Source organism: Peromyscus leucopus, chromosome 3, assembly GCF_004664715.2.
Source record: "Peromyscus leucopus breed LL Stock chromosome 3, UCI_PerLeu_2.1, whole genome shotgun sequence".
Lineage (NCBI taxonomy): Eukaryota > Metazoa > Chordata > Mammalia > Rodentia > Cricetidae > Peromyscus > Peromyscus leucopus.
In genome coordinates, this window is record NC_051065.1 from 57208504 (window position 1) to 57228193 (window position 19690).

Here is a 19690-nt window from a genome sequence, read left to right on the forward strand (position 1 = left end):
TCAGGAGATACAGGCAGGTCGGTGGGAGGGAGAGGAGCAATAGGTTAGACAGACAAGAGTAGAGCTTGCAGAGTTGTTGTTGTTTTTTCTTTAAACATGTGTCTTTGTCCTTTACATTCTGTCTTCAGAACAGAATACTTCAGCATTCTAGATTGCTAATCCATCACAAATTCCTCAGCCCCGTCAGAATCCAGAAGGGAATCTTGGCCTTCAACATGGGAAGTTTCCCTATTAAGGAACTGTATCTTCCTGAGATTTTCTAGTGTCCTTAAAGGTATGGTACGCTGGATCTTTCCTTTCCTCCCTCTTTCCTCTCTCTTCTCTTTTCCTTTCCCCTCCCCTTCCTTCCCTCTCCTTCCGTCCCTCCCTTTCCCTTCCCTCTTACATGTCTTTCTTTTCTTTCTTTGTCATGGTCTTTCTATGTTGCCCAGGATGGCCTCAACCTCCTGAACTCATTCTTATGCCTTCCTCCTTCTCCTCCAGTCTTCTGAGGAGCCGGGACACCGGGCACGTACCACCATGCCCAGATACAGCTTTCCGTCTCGGCTGAAGTTTTGTGTTCCAGTGATTCTTCCCCTCCAGCCTGCGTTGCACACAAACAACACAAAACATACAACTTCTCATTGATAGTAAATTTTTTATTTCAATTTCAATGCACACTCAAAACTAAACAGACAATTCTAGAAAAAGCTAAACATGAGAAAAGAATAAAGAGCTTATTAGCCCCCTTCTCAAGAAGGGATCTTTCAGGATTTCATTCAGTCTAGTCACAGTCTGGACAAGCAAACTGGACAGAAAGCCTAAGGGGGCAGGGAACCTATTGATATGAATTTGGAATATTTTTCCAAACTGTGGTCTTTACAGGACCTGGGCTTCCCAGTCTCACCAACGTTCTCCTTAATTTTCAAGGCCCTATTGGTTACCTCCTTTTCTTTCTTTTTTTTTTTTTTCCTTTTTTCTTATTAAGAGATTTTCAGTTCATTTTACATACCAACCACAGAGTCCTGTCATCCCTCCTCCTACCACCCAGCCTTTCCCCCCAACCCACCCCCGATTCCCACCTCCTCAAGGCAAGGTCTCCCATGGGGATTAAACTCAGCCTGGTACATTCAGTTGAGGCAGGTCCAAGCCCCTCCCCCCTGCACCAAGGCTGTGAAAAGTGTCTCACCATAGGCACTGGGCTCCAAAAAGCCTGCTCATGCACTAGGGACAGGTCCCAATCCCACTGCGGGGGAGCCCCCTAACAGTTCAAGCTAAACAACTGTCTCACTTAGCCAGAGGGCCTAGTCCAGTTCCATGGGGGCTCCTCAGCTATTGGTCCACAGTTCATGTGTTTCCACTAGTTTGGCTAGTTGTCTCTGTACTTTTTCCAATCAAATATCATCCTGAGTGAGGTAACCCAGACTGAGAAGGACAAACAACTCACTCATAAGTGGATAGTAGATGTAAAGCAAAGGATAACCAGACTGCAACGCACAGCTCCAGGGAGGCTAGCTAGTAAGGAGGACCCTAGGAAGGATGCATGGATCACAAAGTGATGGAGAAATGGATGAGATCTACATGAGCAAACTGGAGGTGAGGGGAGTTAGTGGAGGGCAAGAGAGAGAGGATGAGAGCTTAGGGGAGTGGGAGGTTCGAGCTGAAATGGGAACAGAGTGAGAGAACAAGGAAAAAGATACCATGATAAATGAAGACACCATGGGAACAGGGAGAAGCACAGTGCTAGGAAGGTTCCCAGGAATCCACAAAGATGACTCCACCATAGACTACTGGCAATGGTCGAGAGGGTGCCTGAACTGACCTACTCTGGTTATTGGATGGCTGAATACCCTAACTGTCATCATAGAACCCTGATCCAGTGATTGATGGAAGCAGATGCAGAGATCCATGGCTGGGTCCCAGGTGGAGCTCCAGGAGTCCAATCGACGAGAGAGAGGAGGGAGTCTATAAGCAAGAGATATCCCTTTATTTCTTACTGCTCAAAACAGCAATCACTAACCTTCCAGTTTGGATGCTTCACACACCATCCTATATGGCTCTTCTTAAGTCCCACGTCCTTTAGAAAACCTCCTTCCCAAGCCCCATTAACCTTTCCTCTCTCTAAATGACAAGTTCCCTCAGCTTGTATCCCACGTTCCCAATGGTCTGTATTAAGAATCATAGCAGGAACTGGAGAGCTAGCTCATCGATGAAGAGTCCTTGCTGCTCTTGCAGTGGACCTGAGTTTTGTTCCCAGCACTCACATCAAGTGGCTCACAACCACCTTTAACTCTAGCTTCGGGGGATCTGACACCTCTGCACTCACATGTACTACCCTTCATACGTAATTAAAAATTAAATACATCTTTTAAAAAAATGTATAGCACTTCCACCCTACACACACACACACACACACACACACACACACACACACACACACACGAACGTCTCAGGCCTTAGCTGTAGCTAAAGATGGTTGTAAGTTGAAAGAAGTCAACTGAAAGTTAGAAGCTCCGGAGACTTTCCCCCTCCTTTGTACATATATATGACTTCATTTCATTTAGAATCCTTATGTAGGTTAAATCTCACCACTGTCACTAGATTAGAATGTCACCTTTAAATCATTCAGTCAATGATTGAACTTTACAGATGAAATTGAGACTTCTAAGAGATGAAGTTGCTGATATATTAGCATGTATTTTTTCTTTTTTTGTTTCAGATTTAATAATTACTTCCTTTCCTCTCCCCTCATTAGTTAAATAAATTTAATTTCTCAAGGGCAAGGATCATGCTTATTCATCTCCCACATCTACAATACCATTTATTAGTCTTCTCTTGTTTCCCACACAGGATCAAGATTGGGTCGGGCACACAGTGTGTGCTAAGAAAAGAATATTTTATTGACTTAAATTCTCATAGAATGTGAATTACTTAGAGACGCTGACTTTAAGCCTCAGTGAATACTTGCTGCAAGTTGGTCCAGTTCTCAGTGAATAGCCATGGGCCCAAAAAAATATACCAAGTACGTAATCTTCTTTTCTCAAATAAGCTATGAACACCAACTTTCCACTAGCTTCCTTTGCCACTCACGGCACTCTAGACAGTGTGAATCACAGAGTAGACCTTTACTAAATATTTTTTAGTTGACCAACTATTTGCAGAAAAACCAAAACAAAACAGAGTTGAATCTGTGTTTCATGTAGCAGCAAAGGGACTTTTGCCAAAAACAAAGCACCAGGCTGTCCAAGATGAGCACTGCTGGGATATCGAAGAGCTTTTCATGTAGTTCAAGGCTGAGTCTGAGACTCTGTGCTGTTTTGTACACACACACACACACACACACACACACACACACACACACACACACACACCCCATTTTGAAAAGTGCTACAGTAAAAATGATGCAATAGTATTATTATGCATTACAATAAGAGAATACATCAAAAAGGCACAAACTTGGAGATGTTTAGTCAAAATGAACATATTTGAATCTATCCAATATACTTGGGGATATTTTTAAGCCCTTTGGTCTGAACTTGGAGGGCTAGGGATGTAGCTCAGTGGTAGGGCCTTGTTTAGCAAGTGCAAGTCCCCAGGTTCCATCACCAGTATGGGAAAAGAAGAAGGTCAAGAACTCCAAAAGACTTTATTATTAGGTATTGCAACTTCCTCCTTTCCCTCAAAAGGAATTGGTGTGTGGTGGAAGATGGAAAAGTAAATGAAACAATAGTACATCTAACTGTTTGCCATTGATGGCTATTTCTATATCCTAGTTCTAGGAAAAGAAACTTTTAGATGTGGTTAGGAAAATGATTTGACCAGTAATCCAAGCAAAGCCAATAGGAATCAGAAATTTAGTTGTGGGATTCCCTAGCTACGTTCCTTTTCATGACTGACCAATCAGCCATCCCTGGCAAAGTCAGGGCCATTTCAATGCAGAGGACAAGCAGGTAGGTAGTCAAAATAGTAGTAGGGGTCTTTAAGGTACTGTGATAGTCTAGCTGTCTGCAGAGTTTCCTTGGGCAGTCTTCTAAAGCAACTTCTTTGAATGATCCAAAAGTTCTACTGAAAAAAGTTAACTTACTGTATGCCAGCATATCTCAGAGACATCTGTATTTGCTCAACCCTTTAATCTTAAATTTTTCCTCAGCATGCAAACTGGCCATGAGTTCTATTCAATTCATGAGCACCTAAGTTAGTAATCTCTCGTTAAGCTCCCATACTTTAACAGAGGGAGGCTGAGGGTGTGCAGAAAGTTGGGGCGCGGGTCAGTAATGCACCTGGACTTCCCACCCCTTTTTCAGGTTTCATGATAACAGACCATCAAAGATTGCGGGAAATGTCTCTATTAAATTTCAGAAAAAAATAGGTCCAGATGGTGACGAGGTAAGGAAAACCGGTAGTATATGTCCTGTGTCATTTTCCTTGGGATTGCTTAAACTATCTTACTAACAGTGACTTTCTAAACTTCCTAAGCAAAAGCAAAGAGGAGCAAACACATATATACAGAGTGAGGTTAGTTTATTTTATTTTCTAAAAAAGAAACAGAAGCTAAGGTGGGCAACAAGGACATATTAGCAACAAATCAGGACACAAAACCTAAAAACTAGTAACTTGCCTTAGGATGTATTAAATTCTAATTCACTTAGACATCAAGGCTATTTTCTTACGTCACTTAGTTGCTTTTTAAAGTTAGCTTATAAAGTGATGTTTTGTTTGCTTGTTTGTTGTTTAGTACTAGAGACTAAACTCAGGGCCTCATGGATACCAGTCTGTCACTCTATCACTGAGCTATCTTCACACCTCTCTTTTTAACTTTTTAATACGGGGTCTCACCAAGTTGCCCAGTGTAACCTTGAACTCAAGCTCCTTCTCCCTCTGCCTCTGGAGGAGCCAAGACCACAAGCCTATGCCACCAAGCCTGGCAAAGTAATAAGTTTCATTATGACATCAAATGTGTCATATGTCTATGTCAATATAATTTATTCCTATTTGTCCTTCTCTGGCCACTGTTTATCTATGTTCTCTATCTTCCTCTTGCTGACCCATTTCTTCTCTCTCAAATAGTACCCTCTTCTGTGTTCATATCACCTATAGTATACAATCTACTGGCCTAGTTAATTTGAACTGTCAACTCAACACAGCCTAGAGTCGCCTAGAAGGTAGTCTCTCTTGAGGAATCACCCAAATCAAATTGGCCTGCAGATATATCTGTAGGAGGTTGTCTTGATTGCTAATTGATGTAGAAAGGCTGAGTCCACTGTGGGGCAGCACCATTCCCTGGGTAAATAGTCTGGGCTAGAAAGCTAGCTAAGCATAAGCCTGGGAGTGAGCCAGCAATTCCTTCCTGGCTTCTGCTACAGGTTCCTGCCCTGATTTCTCTATGACGGACTATGACTTGGAAGTACAAGCCCAATGAATCCTTTCCTCCCCTAAGTTGCTTTTTATCTGTGTGTTTTTTTCACAGCAGCAGAAAGGAAACTAGAACACCCACCACCTTGAGATCTCTTCCTCCCATTGATGATTTTGTTTCTATTTTCACCTCCCCCCCACACACATTTAAATCTAGTTTCTGTATATGGAAGAAAAACAAGTGCATTTATCTTTCCAAGTTTGGCTTGTTTTACTTAACATGATGGGTTCCCAACCATTTTCCTGAGAATGCCTTAATTTTATTCTTTAAAGCTAAATAAAGTCCACAACGTCTTTATCTATTCATCTATTGGATATCTGGGCTGGTTTCTACCCCTTAGCAATTGTGAATAGTACAGCAATAAGCATAAATATGCATAGATCTCTCTGTGGTCTGTTGACTTGGGAGTAGTATAGCTGTGGTAGCCCTGTTTTCAATTCTCCTCAGAAACTTCTACATGGACTTCCATGGTGGCTGCATTAGTGTAAGCTCCCACCAGCAGTGCCTAAGGGTTTCCAGGTCACTGCTTATAGCAAAATTCCATTGAATATCTTGGTTGCTTTCCCAAGATTATCATATTCAAGTGAATTTTTGAAGCCAACTTTTATTTCACCAGCGATAATGTAAGTCAACTTGACAAAATTAAAAACATATTCCAATTGTTAGGTTTAGTCAACTGCTACAGGCTGATTTGGAGCAGAGGCGCAATTCCTCAGAAAAGTCCAGAAGTTCAAATATTTTCCTCACAGACTTTTTCTGCTAAAATTAATTAAAACAAAACAAAAGTTTAAGGGGGGAAAAAGCCTTCAAACATTTCCCCCAACAAAACTGTCTAAGTTTCCTAATACATATATCACACAATATGCTTGTTTTTCATAACTTTTGTTTTGAACAAGTAGATGTCAGTTTTCCAAAAGTTAAAAACAAAACCATTAGTTCTTTGGATTTGTCCCATATTTCTCCTCACCCTTTCTAACAGAAGGGGCCACAACTCGTGGCCGTGCTCTCCTGAAGGCCAGTGCTGGCTTCCTACAGTCCCACCCCATCCTTGTTGTCTCCCTCACCTCCATCTGCCCCTAGCTTTGTTCACTTTTCGGGGCCTCCTTCCCCAGAAGCCCATCTTAACGCTTTGGAGGCGTGGCCTCTTCCAAACTGATGATCCAAACAGAGGATTGTGCTTGTCTCCTTGTATTCTGATCTCTGAGTATGCTAAGAAGGAAGGTCTCTGTCTCCTGTGTTCTTACTTTCATTCATCCTTAGATAATGCAGGGCTAAGTACATGGGGAGGAGCCCGGCCTTTATCAGACAGGACACTCCAACAGTCCCAATACCAGCACTTCTACCAATAAAATGATGTTAAGCACTAGACAGAAGGGACATCAAAATTTAACGATTTTCTCAACCTCTCTGAAAGAATTATATTTTGCAGAGATATTCAGAAATGCAAAGTGCTCTCCCTTTTCCCTTCTTCTGTGAGTGTCGGGTCCCAGCTCAGTTGCCAGAGTTGTCCTTGGAGGCCCCTGGAATCTACACCTCTTAGGTTGTTGTCCATTTGTAACTTCTTTTCTCCTTAAAGGTTAGCCCCTGGGCTAGCCTCTGGGTTGATGCCACCTGACCTACTCCTGTAGAGGAAAAAGGAAGGGGAAAGGTGTGATTTCACTTGTCTACCACACTACAGCCTTTGAAGCAATGTATGTGTGTGTACATGTGTGTTCATGGGTGTGAGGGTCTATGGGGGTTGAAGGTACATGTGCATCTGTGTATGGAGACAAGAAGTCACCCTCAGGCTTTGCTCCTGTAAACCACCCACCTTGTTTTTTGAGACAGAGTCTCCTACTGGTATCAGGCTTCCCTGGTTAGGCTAAGCTAACTAGCCAAGGAACGCCAGGGTTCTACCTGTATTTGCCTGCCCGGAGATGGGATTGCAATCATGTGCCATGATGCATGGCTTTTTATGAGACTGCTAGGGATCTCTTGCTCACATGGCAAGCACTTTTCTGGTCTGAGTTAGCTCCCTAGTCTCCTTATATGGAATAAGGCAGGTCCACATAATCATCCACAAACTTCCCATATATTAGGATTTCAGAATCCTGTTCTCCTGCCTGTAGACTTTGTTCCAAAAACCCCAGAATATAGCACAGGCAGAATAGGTTCTCCTCAATTAGTGTCTAGAAAAGACCATTTTAGTGAGAATGAGATGAGGTCATGCATTTAATGGGTGTGACTTGGGCACTAGACAGATTAGCTCAGTGGGGAAAATGTTCACACAGCAAGTGTGAAGGACCTGAGGTCGAATCCCCAGGTCAGGGTTGAGAATGTGGCTCAGTTGGCAGAGCGCTTGCCGGGCACTCACAAAGCCCTCCATTAAATCCCAGTATTGGATAAACCAGACATGGCGGAGCAAGCCTGGAACCCCCACTTAATAGGTGGAAGCCGGAGGATCTGAAGTTAGCTTGGGATGCATGAAACCCAGTCTTAAAAAAAAAAAAAAATGTTTTGTTTTGTTTTTTTAATGTGGCAGTGTGGGTCCATAACTCCAGTATTTGGGGGGAAGGGCCAGAGACAAGAGGATCCCTGGAACTTGCTTGCCAGCTAGTCTAGCTGAATCAGTAAGCTCTGTGTTCAGAGACAGTGTCTCAAAAAATAAGGTGGAAAGAAAGGCTCCTGATGTTTACTTCTCTCTACCAGTACACACACACGGGGGGGGGGGGGGATGCGACTTGAGATCACTAAATTCTGTTTCTTATCTTTAGATATATGATACGACAGGGCAATCAAAATTTGTCCTTAAGAACCTCAGACACTACACAGTCCATCCAAATATGGTAGGTGGAAAAGCCCCCAAGACCTCTAAGGGTGAATTTCAGCAATGGGTCCAGAGATCTGACACAGAGTACCCCTAATACCTCCAAGTACCCCCCAGTTTCCAGGATGGGGAAGCAGGAGAGGCTGTTGGGATATACACTGGGATTGGTTGGTGAGGTGGGAGGAGAGACTTTCTCGGGGAGAAAGTGGTCCCAGTTCATTTTATTCTTCAGTAGAGAAAACGCGTGTAAGCCATGCTTCCTCCCGCCCTTCTGCCCTGGTCTTCCTGTTCAGAGAAAGGTGAGCGGGGAGGTGACAGCCCCTTGCCCACCCACACCTGCAGTGACACTCAGCTTCGTGACTGCCTTTCCTTTAACTGCTCCACAGCTAGATAATAATGCCTGTGCCTGGGGAGCGATGTTGGAGGAAGCAAGAGAAAAGCAGAGCTGAGCTTCTGGGGTTTCCCCTCTGCCTCAGAGGCAGGTGTGGAAAGGCCAACTGGCTGGGCCACAGAAGACTTCTATTTGTGATACCAGGGCTAGATGCTACCGTGTGTGTGTGTGTGTGTGTGTGTGTGTGTGTGTGTGTGTGTGTGTGTGTGTGTGTGAGAGAGAGAGAGAGAGAGAGAGAGAGAGAGAGAGAGAGAGAGAGAGAGAGAGAGACTTTAATCATCTTGTTCTGTTACTATGGTAACCCTTCCGGTGCATTTCCCCAGGCCCCTAGTTTATTTGCAGCTCTAAGGGAAGGCTATGACAGAGAGCTTCCAAAAGTTTGAAATCAACACATTTAAAGGTGGCAGGCAGCGTTGTTCAGGCCCTGCTCAACCTCTCAGCTTACCCTGCAAGGGGAGGGGGATTGGCCAACTGATTCCTTAGTCCTCCCTTGACCTAATCCCTTCGTCTGTCTGTCTGGAAACCTTTCTCTCTACTCAGGCCAAGTACTATGAGCCTTTGAAGCCCAGTAAACTGCAAAGATTCCTGACTCAAAGGAATAAAATCAATAGTTTCATGATGAAAGTGACAGAGTATGATCAGGATATGACCTTACTGCTCATGACCAACAACCCACCTCCCTGCTCCGTGGGCCAGGAGGAAAATGATGGTGCTCCAAAATACTTTCCTCCGGAATTCCAGCTAAAGGTAATGGTGCCCAAGAAAGTCTCCTGGTAGCCTAGGTATGGACCGGAGGGAGGGAGGGATTAGAGTAAACTGGGAGAAAGCCAACTGAACCTAGAGAAGGGTTACAAGATGCTAACTACCTCCTTCTCATGCCCACTGACCATACATTCCATGAAATCAGAATGGCTGTAAGTTTAAAGTCTGCATGGGCTACATAGCAAGACCCTGCTGTCTCAAAACAAAACAAAACAATACAAAAATAATTGTGGAACATATTCAGTAAGCTAAAACCTAGACAAAGACTATGAAGATTATCATAGGACAAAGTCTATCTTGAAGAATCTTGGAATCCAGTAGATCAAAAAAGGATACACATTAAAATAATTCTACTGTACCAGGATATGTGAATAATCTAAGAATACTTAAGATATAGAAATGATATAGACTAGAGAAGAATCTCCCTGTTGGGGAAAGGGGAGTAATCAGGGAGGTGTCTCATCACAAAAGAATAGGAGAACGTTCCAATCTGAGGGAATTGGGAAGGCTTGGAGATATAAGAAAGTGAGGTGCTTTCATGGAGCTCTAGAGAGAAATTTGTGATTTAGAAAGCACATTTGCAGGTTGAAGGGAGGTGCATTAGTTACAGAAGAGACAAAAGCAGAAAGATTAGTTATGATGTTACTTTTATAGTCGAGATGAGCAATGCTGAAAATTTGAACTAAATTCAAAATAGCAGAGGAAGTGAGGAAAATTGATTTAAGAGTCAGGAGCTAAGAAAGATGTTGACAGCTTGGAGAGCAGGCTCAGTCTAACAGGAAGAAATTAAATAAATAAAAGTACAAACAGAAGAATCTAACAGAGATTAGAGTCTGGGAATGGGCTAGCCCAAAGTCCCAGCCTCAGAACAAATGTGAATTGGGAGTTAGTGCTTCTGTAGTCACTACGTGGGTGGCAGCCCATCGCAGTGGTGGACACTGAAAAAGAACGCATGCGTTCATTGTCTGTGGTCCCCGGGTCTCAGAATTTGTGCCCTTTGACAGTAACTTCAGTGTTTGTTGTGACAGTGGGTGCGATGTGTTTCTGAGAAAGAAACAAATGTGGACCAGGGCTGCTTTCCTTAACACAGAGAAGGGAACCAAGCAAACACGTAGAGTGCACAAAACGCTTTCTTTCCAACGCTGTCCCTTGTGAGTCCCCGAGGTCAGGCACGGGACCCGATCGTCCTCATGAGCAAGCGGTACTAGTGGAATTGTATCATATCAGTGGACAGAGTTAAGTCTCTGATTCTAAAGACTGGAAAGCATGGTATCTTTACTATTCCTGCTACACACACACACACACACACACACACACACACACACATACACACACACCACTTTTTTGGTTCTAGGACTCCATGCAAAGAAAGTATTCTTTCCTGTGCCCATGCACAGTGTAGATTCCAGTAAGCAAGCTGAAGTTGTTGCCCTCGGTCCCTTCTAAGTGACTCCATTCCTAGCACTGTCTCCTGTGAGAATGCCTCAGTGGCTTTGTTTTGCACAGGATAACCCTATCTCTACTCCTAGTATGGACCAGGTATGGATACAAGATCCAGGGTCACTAAAGTCCTAGGCTGGTAACTGACCTGAGGTGCAGATCGTTACCTCCAAACCCAAACAAAGCAAAACTAAACCAACCAACATGCTAGCCCCCAGATCCCTGAGTAAATCCCAGATTTTCATTTCTAAGCACCCAAATTAGAAAATGAAAAGATTAAAGCAATGGGAATGAAGATTGAAAGGGCACACAGAGGGCCGGGCAGTGGTGGCGCACGCCTTTAATCCCAGCACTCGGGAGGCAGAGCCAGGCGGATCTCTGTGAGTTTGAAACTACGCAGAGAAACCCTATCTAAAAAAAAGAAAGAAAGAAAGAAAGAAAGAAAGAAAGAAAGAAAGAAAGAAAGAAAGAAAGAAAGAAAGAAGAAAGAAAAAGAAAGAAAGGGCACACAGAGTGATGCCATGAAAGAATCAAATCATGGGGTAGAGGGTAGTGCAAGGGCCCGGAACATGCTTGGTTGCAGTTACAGGGAAGGAAGGAAACAGGAGTCAGGGAGAAAGGTAGATATAATCACATAGCTTGCGTCCTTGGAGCCATCTCTACACACGTATACATATAGGTTACAGAAGGGCTACAGAAGTTTCAGAGTTTGAGAAGAGGGAGGGAGGGGGAGAGACGGAAGTGGAAGAGGACAGGAAGGGACTTGTTAATATGTTCCAGTTAAGACACCTGGGAATTCTCCACTAGTGCCATCTTGAATCCTAAATAACTTTCAGTTCCTGCTTATTTTATTTGTGTTTAAATATTTAAAAAGAAAAGAAAAAAGCCTTTATTTTTGAGAGGAGAGGGGTGACTCACTGAGGTCAGAAGACATCCTCCCAGGGTGGGCTCTCTTTCCATCATGGAATCATCAGACTTGGCAATAAGGCCTTATCTGCCTTTTCCACCCCTTTTCTTTTCCTTCCTTCCTTCTTCCTTCCTTCCTTCCTTCCTTCCTTCCTTCCTTCCTTCTTTCTTTCTTTCTTCCTTTCTTTTTTTCTTTCTTTTTCTTTTTCTTTCTTTTTTTCCTCTGAGGTCCAGTTCTGCTAAGGTTCCGCTGTTTTCAATGGCAGGGTTGTTAACTAGGCCTTCGTTTCTAGGTTCTCCGTTTTTAATGGCAGGGTCATCAACTAGGCCTTCGTTTCTAGGTTCTGCTGTCTCATTACATCACCTGTTAACTTGCAGAGAGTCCTGTGTCTTCAAACTGGACCAGCTTAAAGAGAAGGAGTTCAGAAGAAGAAAGCAATAGTTTAGTGGCCATGCCATGTATTTTTTAAAAGATTTTAAAATTATGAAAGTAAGAGCTCGGTATGTCAATTGACACCCTCTGTCTTCTACTGTGTGCCAGACCCCATGAAGACTGAGACTAGGCATGTATTGGTAGCATCTTTGCTTTGCTGAAGTAGAAGTCTAGTGACTTATTTATGCAGACCACAGGCAAAGAAACAACCACGCAGATCACCCATAATGTGACAGGTGCTTTGAAAATCAGCAACAGGGAATGGAACGTGAGTGGGAGTTTTAGATAGTGTGATTCAGGGAAGTTCTCAGGAGAGGCTGTGACTATTCAATAGATATTTAGGGCTGGGAAGTAACATGGGATTGCTGCTCCCAGCATCCTGGTCTCCTTTCACACAGTCTCACATTAGGAAAACATTGACCGGAACTTTCTCTAGTGAGATAAATCAGGAGAATAAGGCAATTCAAACTGAATCAGGTGAACAGTTCAAATTATTGACGATGCTTATCTTGGGAGAAACAGAGCCTAGGAGGCATGCTACGCAGGAGGCATTGGATTCCTTCTGTTTAAGCTATTTTGAAAAAAGCTACAAGGAGATGGATATTGATTGGTTGAAGAGGAAGCTTATTATTTGCATCATTGTCATGATGATTAGTGTGTGTGTTACATGAGGAGGAGGAAGAACAGGCGTGCATATATTAGATCATATGTGGAAATCAGAAGACAACGTTGTGGAATTAGTTCCAGGGTTGGAACTCAGGTCTCCAGGCTTGGTCAGCAAGTGCCTTTACCTGCTGAGCCAGCTCACCAACCTCTTGTGTTGGGTTTGCTTTTTTTTTTTTTTTTTTTTTTTTTTTCTTTTGTATAGGACAACGGGATCACCTGGCAGGGAGATTATGGATGGGATACGAGTGCCAGATGGACAGTCACACTGGATGACTTTTAAGAGTCTGAAAGCTTTTGATTATGTGACCTTCAGGAATGGTAAAATTATTACCTCATAAGACCTTTCATTCTATAGCCGTTCCACAGCAGAGAAAAGAATGTAGTAGATAAGGCAGCTATCTCCAAGGAAGGAAGGTAGTATTCCATGGGTCTGTTTCCCAATTTACTCCTAAATATTTGGTCTCCCAAGCAATTCACTGATTGGGTCTAAGTGTGCCATGTCAGAGACACAGACAGGCACATCTGTGTCTTTACCCCATGTCAGAATTCATTGAATAACAATAAACTCACAGGCGACTTTGCTTTCTTTGGTTGGCTGCAATTTGCCAAGCAGTCCTGATTTCCCTTGATAGCTGGCTGCTGGCAAACACAGATCATTTGATTACAATCTTAACTACTAATAAAAAAAAAATCTCCATTTTGTACACATTACACACCACACAGCAAATCTATCTATCCCTCTATCCATCTATAGACATGAAGGTTTCGGAATGTCTATTATAGAGGCTGCAGAGTTTAGGGAGCTTAAAGAAATCTTACTGGAGGCAGAGGCAGAGAGCTAGAATGGATGCAAAAGAGTTACCAGAGGTAGTTAGATAAGATTAACAAGCCATTTGGAGAAGACCCCAGTTGGAAAGCTACCTGAAGCTCGGAGCTGAGTGGCAGTGTTTCAGGGTCCAGCTGAGCTGGAAGGCAAAGGGCCATGGCGATGAGGCACAGCATGGGGCCTGGATGGGTGATGGAATGGGTGGATGGGCAGAAAACCAAGGAAGCCTTGCCAAGTGGTGGAGACACAGCTGAGCTGAAGCCTCAGGGGCAGTCATGAGTTCTCAACCCGTCAGTCCCTTGGCACACACACTGGTCACATGACCGGCTTCTGGGACTGCCTCCATCACAGTGTTAGGTGTCTTCCTCTTTATGGAGTTCAGGAGAGAGTCGTTGGTCTGGTGTGTCCAGTAAGGTTTTCCTGATATGGTTTTACCTTGCAGTTTTAGGAATAAGTTACTTTCCAGTCTGCCTCAGGATTGGTGCTGAATGGGAGAAGGTTTCTATGTGTGCTACGAAATACAGAATCCTCCTCTTCTGCCTTTGTACTCAAAATGAAGCCAAAGAAACCTGGAGAGAGGCACAGATAGAGAGTCGCTGTTTTACACAATGTGGAATAACTTAGAGCAGGGCACAGTTGTGACCGCCATAGACTCTTCCCCCAGACCTAGGAACGCCCTCTGCCATTCGTTTTTCAGGAGCCCATAACTGAGTAGCTCAGCCAATTACTCAGGAAACGGACCAAGCTCTGGGAAAGTTACCTGACAACAAATCTCGTGTTTTCCCACTCCTCTCGCTGTGGTTTCTGAGTTTCCCCTTTTCCCTCTGGAGGGTTGGGTGCACCATTTCCCCGTATTCCACTCTCATTTAGTCCAGGAACTTAGCTCAGTCTGTAAATTTGTAGGGATTCAGCTTCCTTCCTCCTTTGCTCTTTTTTCCCCCCTCAGGAAACTTGCCATCAGCACAAACCCACCAAGAACTTCTGCCTTCTCACAATGCCTCAGGAAAAGAAGTTAAGACCAGATCTGAAGTCAGTCTTCCCTGTGATCCGGATAGGTGACCCTACAGCCAAGGGGCAGCAGTGGTTTAGGTGAAGTGCTGGCTCTTACTGTGCTCGTTTTTTCTCTCCTCTTTCCCTTGTACATCCTGCTAGATCAGTTAGCAAACACACATGGGAACCCAAGTGGATTTAGGATAAGGTCGGCTGGAAGCAGATGCAACAGAGAGGCATCCTTGTGCAGTTTTGGCTGTAAAGATGTCAAAACACCTAAGACGTTCTTCGTGTTTCATGAGCTAAGTGTTGTCTTCAGCAACAGGGCCTTGCCATCAGGGAGTGGAGACACGGAGGCACTGAGGCACATAGGAACTCAGAGACTGTGGCAGCTGGTACAAGACCCAAGTAGATTCGAGACAGAAGGGTCCCAGCACTGACAAGTGGATGTGGGCTCCTACCCTTAACCAAGGAACTATATGCAATTAAGACCCGCAGGCAAAGGGAAAATTGGTTTTCTCCAATGGAGTCTCACTAGGTATATTGACTACGTTTCAGGACAGGCCCCAAGCCCAGGAAGAGCTGGCCAACACAACAAAATAAAACCAATGTTTTTTGTTTTTTGTTTTTTGTGAACTTTTAATTTAATTGTTCTTTGTTTTAGCATTTTATTGGTCTTTTGCTTGTTTGTTTTGATTTTCATTTTTTATGGGTTTTTGTGTTTCTTATTTTATTTTATTTTAATTCATTTTTTGGAGAGAGAGAAAACAGAAAGCTGAATGAGGAGGATCTGAGAGGAATTGAGGGAGGGGAAGTCATGATCAAAATTTTTTGTATGGAAAACATTTTTTTCAATAAAAAGGAAGAAAAAAAAGCAGGGTGGTGGCGGCACATGCCTTTAATCCCAGCACTCCAGAAGTAAAGGCAGGCATATCTCTGTGAGTTCGAGGCCAGCCTGGTCTACAGAGCAAGTACCAGGCCAGCCAGGGCCCCACAGAGAAACCCTGTCTTGAAAAACAAAAACACAAAATGAAACAAAGAAACCAAAAAATAAGACACTATGACCTATGATATCACTTACATGCTAATGAAAGAAACACAGCAATGCAAAAGTAAAGTTTTCCACTGACGATAATTTCAAGAATGAAGGAAAATATATTCTAAGGTCTGTGTTTGGAGGAGACAGCAAAATGAAAGCATGAGTTAAGGACCAGAGGAACAAATGCTATGAGGATACAAAATAAAAGGAAGTTTTGGAAGGCTGGGGAGTTGGCTCAGTTAAGTGCTCACTGCACTCATTTCAGGCCTGAAGTTTGATCTCTGGCATCCAGGTTAAAAGGCCAGGCTGTGTGGTGCAAACTCCGATTGCCAACACCGGGAAGTGGAGACGGGAGGATCCCTGGAGTTTCCTGGCCAGACAGTCTAGCAAACTCCAGGTTCAATGACAGCCCCATCTCACAAAGTAAGAGACTGATTGAGGAAGACACCCACACATATCTCTGTCCTCCACACATAAGCACCTCTGTATGCACAGATGCATGCACACACATGAACAATTTTTTAAAATAAACATAAGGAGGTTTTATTTGAAAGTTATTCATAGGAGGAGAGTTTATCTCATATTGAGAAGACAGGGGATTCTGGAATTAGCTGAAAGGTTTGTAGTGTGACCAGTATCCCAACTCCTCCATTTTTTTTTAACCAATAACCCCAAACCCCTGGTCATTGTCCTTTCTTTCTTGGGATCTCTGAGGATGTAGCTGACTTTTAGGTGACTAGCCAGTAACCCACAGCCCTAGATCAACCACATGTACTTTTGTTGGTTAAGGTTTTCCACTGAGAATGATTTCAAGACCGAAGGGAGGTATTCCGAAATCTATGCTTTGAGGAAACAGAAAAAAATGTATCCTAAGCTCATCTTCGCTCCAGTCTGCCAGAGAAGGGCAAAGGAAGACGGTAAGCTCTCCTCTCTCCGTACTGTGCCTTACAACACTGAGATGTGGCCTGGAGGGAGAATCTGCCAGGCTTAGAGAGTGGCTTGAGCTGGCATCTGTTGTGATGGGTCCAAACACTACTTTTCCTTTTTTTTTTTTTTTTTTAACCGGAGCTGAGGACCGAACCCAGGGCCTTGTGCTTGCTAGGCAAACGCTCTACCACTGAGCTAAATCCCCAACCCCATTACTTTTCATTGTAGAAGGAAAGTTAAGATGGTGCTAGACTATTCTGATACTCAAAATTGGAGAAGGTTCAAGAAAGTATAGGGTTTCCTGAACGATATCATCTACTACTTTCATAGTTTTTGCCATGATGCATTTTAAAGTAAACAAACAAACAAACAAACAAAAAACAAACCTCTTAAACTAAATACTATAATTGCTGACAACATTGCTTTGCAATTTAGGTACATATAGCTTAAAATGTTTATCTGTGTACAACCTAAAGCCTCTCAGATGTGTGCATATCATACTTTCTGGAAAATTGCTTTAAAGGGCCAAAGGCTAAGTCAAGAGGCAGAGGCAGGCAGATCTCATGAGTTTACCTGGTTTACATAGTGAGTTCCAAGACAGCTAGAGCTACTTAGTGAGACCTCCTCTTGAAAGGACAACAAAAAGTATGAGTCTCAGAGCCCCACAAGTCTCTTTGAGATAGGGCTGAGAAGAGGGTGGAAGGGGGTTATAGAAGAAGGTATAGTAAGAAAGCTCATATATTGTCTCTCATTTGAGAACACCCATGGAGGGGAGCTCTGTGTTAGACTTGTACTGAACACCAAAGGTAAAGACAGTCTAGATCAAGAAGGGCCTTGTATAGTATATAAATATGGGCTTGGATTTTCTCCATTAAATAGTTGGGCCTCACTGAAGGGTTTCAGGGTGTCAAATACATCTGTATATTAGACATGCAACTAACTTCACCAACCAGAGCTTTAGCCTAAGACAGTCATTTTGAAGAGATAGAGGTTCTATTATACCACCCCTTCACTGGCTCCTTTCATCTTCTCTGCTCCGCCTACACCGCTTTGCCATCTCTTCCATTCTATACCTATCTATGCTTTTCCTTTACCCATATACAACTAAAACCAACCTGTGGTGAGGGGGAAAATGGATCAATGTATAAAAGAGCCGAAGAAGCAGAAGGGTCCATCTTGCTTAAAGAGTCCAGCCTCACCGCACCTCTAGATTCTTCTCTCTTCCACAGATTTCCTTCCCATTCTCTGTTCTTGGTAATTGCCAGGTTTCATGACCCTGTCCCTACCTGACTCCCAATAACTATGGGCCAAGGGAAAAGAGGGTCTCTATAGCAGGTCTTTCTTTTCAGACTTTCTTTGAACCACCATCTCCCAAATAATGACACGAAGACTTAATATTAATTATGAAAGCTTGGCCTTAGCTTAGGCTTGTTTCCAACTAGCTCTTATAACTTATATTAACCTAAACTCACCTGTTTATATTAATCTATATTCTGCCACATAACTCTTTACCTCTCCTCCACACTGTACATCTAACTACCTCTGTATCTCACTGGCTTAATTCTCAGCATGCCTCAGATTCTTCCCAAGTTCCTCCCCCACCCCCAACTCCTGCCTATCCTCTCCTGCCTAGCTATTGGCCATTCAGCTCTTTATTAAACCAATCAGAAGGTGCCTTGGCAGAGACACATCTTCAAAGTGTACAAAAAGATTATCCCACACCAGTTTTCTCCTCCAAAGCCTGGTTATTTTCAGCCCCAGAATATAGAAGAGGAAACATCTATTTCTTTTATGAGAAATTCCACCTAATGAGTATGGGTTAGACTTCATAAGCCATACGAGGCAGCTATAATCATTAGCATAGTACTTAAAAATTTAAATTAGATTTATTAACTTTATTTTATGTATGAGTGTTTTGCCTACATGCTGTGTACCGCATGTGTGCTTGGTATCCAGAGATCGGAAGAGAGTACATCAGATTCCCTGGAATTGCAGTTACTAATAGTTGTGTGCTGTTAATTAAACCTGGGTCCTCTGCATGAGCAACAAGTTCTCTTTAAGTACTGAGCCATCTCTCCAACCTCTATCATAGCATTTCCAAGCTAATATCTCCTCTGTCCCCCAAATGTTGTCCCGTGATATTTTGTGTGTGTGTGTGAGAGAGAGATCTGGGTAGAAGTTGTTAGAAGATGGTTAGGACGTTGCCTAAGTGGCAAACCACGCCCTGAACCAAGGACAGCAGTTAAGATACTTCATCAATAGACAACGCCCTAAGAACAGGTGAAGCCAGAAAGACCATCTAGAAATGTGACGCCATCCATACTAAAGGTAGAAAAAGTGTGTTATTCATACTCCGAGACCAGAAGGAAAATGAGAAAACATTTTGGGAAAGCACTGAGGCGTGTGATGAGTGTGTCCCTTAAATTACTTTAGTGTTAATACGGCTGCAGATTGAATCATTTGAAAAGGGTGAGCGCTACGAAGACTACACTGGCAGTGGGTTTTAGTGAAGAAGGAATCCAGAAGCCTAAGAGGTCAGGAATGGCAGTCCCAAAATCTACCCTCTTGGTAAGAGTAAAGACCAGCTTTCTGGTCCCTCCAAACGTATCACATCACGCCTTCCTTAAGTATCCTTCTAGTACTTTTGGAGATGCACTTTCAATGTGTCCTGTGCTTTGTTGTAGCTTCCAAGAAGTCAGAGGGTGAGAAGCCAACTTCGCAAGTGCTCTGGGAACCACTGACATTTTCAAAGCTCCTGGAAGAGAAGCCCACCAGATGTGTGCCAGGAGATAGCGTCTTTCGCTACGGGAGGGCCCAGCAGTGGGTTATCAAAAATGCCGCTGTCATTAAGTGAAGGCAAATCCTTCAAGTCCAACTCCTGGCTCTCCAAGAAACTGAGGAGGCCTAGAGAAGTCACCAACCAAATAAAGTTCCACACTTGCTGCCTCAAACCTGGGTTGCTGAGGCTGGGAAGCGGGGCGGGGCAAGCCTCGGGGCAGCGCCTGGCCCCGCCCCTATGCCCCGCCCCTGTGCGGCAGTGGGCGGAGCAGAGGGCGTGCCTGCGTCCCTAGGGGGCGAGGGCGGCCACGGCTGCCCGAGGGGGGCGGGCCTT

At 43.6% G+C, this 19690-nt stretch overlaps 1 protein-coding gene across 1 annotated transcript; it reads left to right on the plus strand.

The window, feature by feature from the left end:
- Window positions 1–177: 177 nt before the first annotated feature.
- On the plus strand, window positions 178–19529 carry Tsga13 (testis specific 13). The gene is made up of 8 exons (XM_028866252.2): window positions 178–274; window positions 2830–3001; window positions 4284–4365; window positions 8146–8217; window positions 9130–9336; window positions 14569–14711; window positions 16441–16568; window positions 19263–19529. The coding sequence occupies exons 2-8, from the start codon at window positions 2979–2981 to the stop codon at window positions 19430–19432; spliced, it is 825 nt and encodes a 274-aa protein (XP_028722085.1). The 5' UTR covers window positions 178–274; window positions 2830–2978; the 3' UTR covers window positions 19433–19529.
- The last annotated feature ends 161 nt before the right edge of the window (window positions 19530–19690 follow it).

Excerpts from the sequence above, each read along its gene's own strand:
- Tsga13 (XM_028866252.2), top strand. The coding sequence starts at position 2,979 with ATGGGCCCAAAAAAATATACCAA. Across the intron at positions 3,002-4,283 it reads GGCCCAAAAAAATATACCAA|GTTTCATGATAACAGACCAT; the intron begins GTACGTAATCTT and ends CCCCTTTTTCAG. Across the intron at positions 9,337-14,568 it reads CTCCGGAATTCCAGCTAAAG|GAAACTTGCCATCAGCACAA; the intron begins GTAATGGTGCCC and ends TTCCCCCCTCAG.